Source organism: Perkinsus marinus (genome assembly GCF_000006405.1).
Source record: "Perkinsus marinus ATCC 50983 genomic scaffold scf_1104296961030, whole genome shotgun sequence".
Taxonomy (NCBI): Eukaryota; Perkinsozoa; order Perkinsida; family Perkinsidae; genus Perkinsus; species Perkinsus marinus.
In genome coordinates, this window is record NW_003205900.1 from 5,894 (window position 1) to 8,597 (window position 2,704).

Sequence of the window (2,704 nt, forward strand, 5' to 3'; positions counted from 1 at the left end):
AACTCAGTTCAGAAAGCTACAACAATCTCAGTAAAAAGGAAGGGAAAAGTGCAGAAAAACAGAAAATCAGGACAAAATTGATTAAGCAGAAAATGAAGACAATTCTGACAGTATCCAATCTAGTTTCAACAGCTTTTCATATCAACGCTATTACTCGTCTACATCGCTTAATCCTTGTTGGAGATGGTCAGTCGATAACGACATAGCAGATAATACCTACGGGGAAAATTTCAACTTCGAATTCCCACGATCAATTGAATAACAAGTCAAACACACCAAGACGTCAAGGAACTGTAGTAGTAATTACTCACTGCGAAATTGTAAATCCGAACGGCAATGAGAGTAGCATACAAGATCGTGTAATAGTGATGGATATGTTGTTAGGATGACGTGGAAGAGGACAGTTGCTAAATAGAATACTATGTAGTAATAATAGTGGAAAGATAATCCTCTAGATCATACACGCAAACCGTACACCTTCATCTCATCGTCATCAACACTTACAGGAGCCATGGCTCTACCATATAACAGGTCGATTAAGATGATGATGATGTAGTAGTAGTAGTAGTTTTAAAGATATGCCTGCACTTGAGAAGTCGTTCTCATTTTTAGCGAATCAGCTCTTCCATCATCATCTCGGTCACCGCTACCTCGGGGCGGCCTTTCCAACGTTTGTACCACCACACCATCCCCTTCCTCTTCAGGTTCCTCAACAGTGTGCATCTCCGTCGGAGTACCAAACACACCAGCAGCAAGGTCCTCACGCTCCGCAGAGAACGATGACGATGACATTGACGAACCGTCCTCACTTTCAGGGTCGGGCTCATCACCGTTCTTGAATCCATCCTCGGACGTTATGGCATCTTCCGAGAGAACTCCCTTCTTTTTCATCTCGTACATACCATCATCATCACTGAAACTGCCCTTCTTCCCCTTCTTCCCAGGAAGGCCATTGTCCTCCAACGCGGCCTTACGCTCGCGCCTCTCATTACGCCACTTGGTGAATAGATGCATTGGCAGACCTAAGAAAAATGATGGTCCCAAAATTGCGAAAAAAACGACAAAAGTCACTCACAAGAGCAATGGGCTATGAATCCAAACTTGCCACCGATACCGGGGGATGTCCACCAAATTGCTATTTGGACAAGTCCAGCAATAACACCAGTGATGAATAGTGATACCATATCAGAATACACCTGGGGTTTATCGTCAAAGTGTATCAAAGCGTACGCACCGGGCTTTGCCGCTGGAGCACTCATACCTGCCGAACAACAAGCGTATGATGAAGCCGAGGAGTGGTATGTAAATTACCAACGAATGATCCTGTCCAGATGAAGAAATTAAGAGGATTCGTCGAGGGGGGAAGATAGAGACCAGCCGCCAACGACACGATGGACGAGGCAACCACGGGGTTAGAGTTGGTATCAAAATGAACGTGTAACCATAACGTGATGCACTAAGAAAAAATAAATAACGATAACAGATAATGGTATCACCGAGCTCACCCCAGCAAGAGCACAGGCCAAGACGTATGAGATGTCAACAAAAACGTTGGTGACAACACTTCCATTGTTGTAACGGTAGAACCAGAAATCCACCCTAGAGTAGAATGACGATAATAGCAAGATTGGGGTAGATGTTGATACTCACCATGTGCCGAATCGAGCAGTGGGGTCCAGGCAGGTCGTCTCGAAAGTACCTCCTTGGAAGGCGACGATGAACAGGGCACTGATATGACCGGCAACATACACTGTCATACCTGGGGGGGGGGAAGAGGCAAATTAATTGACAATGGAAAAGTTGCATAAAACTGCTTACCCAATTTGCCACCTAAGCCATTGAGGATCGGTCGAAAGGCGTTATTAACAGTAATGAAGACGAAGCAAATCCAGGCTTCCCATTGAACGGTGAATGCCTGAAGGTAACAGTGATAAGAAGAAGTAGCGTCGAGAGAAATGCTTACTGCATTGGTTGAACACGATGTGAAACCACCCCCATAAGCGAACTCCCTGTACGGTGATGGTAGAGTCAAACCGGCCAATAACTGACAGAATTACGGTACGAAATTATAACATTGACAATGCTTACTCCAACCACACTAGCAGATGCCACACCATTGATATGATACACACCTCGAGCCACGTATTTGGCAAGTAACTCGTAGGGGAAAGTGATCAACCAACCGAGCACCTCCTTGGTGATGAAATCGGCGATGAAATCGTAGGTAGGGGACGGCTTCTTGCCCTTTCGTCGGAATATCTTGAAGAGGAAGATGTTGAAGATCCTCTCAGCCTCTTCCATGGAGAACCATACACCATCGTAAGCCATTTTAATAGAGTAGATAATCACAGCTGATCAAAGAGGTTAGCTGTAAGGGTAAAAAGACGCCAAAAACCATCCTAAAGGAACAGAAGGAGACATTTGAGTACGTCGTGATGAAGTCTTTCACTCGGCTGTGATCAAGGGTATCTCGAAACGGCGTGAAAACGTCTTGATACGACTAGCGCTGGGGGTGATGGAGCATCAAGGTTTCCCACAGTGCATCAAAATTTGTCAATTTCTGAAAAAAGCCGAGTATTTCTCGCGCGCCCAATTTTGTTTACGAGGGACAAATAAATGCCCTCGCTGGAAATCGAACCGCGGAGTGTACCGCAACGCAAGGTAGAGTACACACTTCCTATCTCAGAACTTGTGTGTGTGAAAT

At 45.2% G+C, this 2,704-nt stretch overlaps 1 protein-coding gene across 1 annotated transcript; it reads right to left on the reverse strand.

Moving 5' to 3' along the window:
- Positions 1–282: 282 nt before the first annotated feature.
- Positions 283–2,328, reverse strand: Pmar_PMAR013023 (hypothetical protein; the record flags this gene model as incomplete). Its single annotated transcript, XM_002772529.1, has 8 exons — positions 283–1,022; positions 1,076–1,261; positions 1,312–1,456; positions 1,506–1,599; positions 1,651–1,759; positions 1,819–1,915; positions 1,964–2,044; positions 2,089–2,328. The coding sequence occupies 8 exons, from the start codon at positions 2,326–2,328 to the stop codon at positions 571–573; spliced, it is 1,404 nt and encodes a 467-aa protein (XP_002772575.1). The 3' UTR covers positions 283–570.
- Between the last annotated feature and the right edge of the window lie 376 nt (positions 2,329–2,704).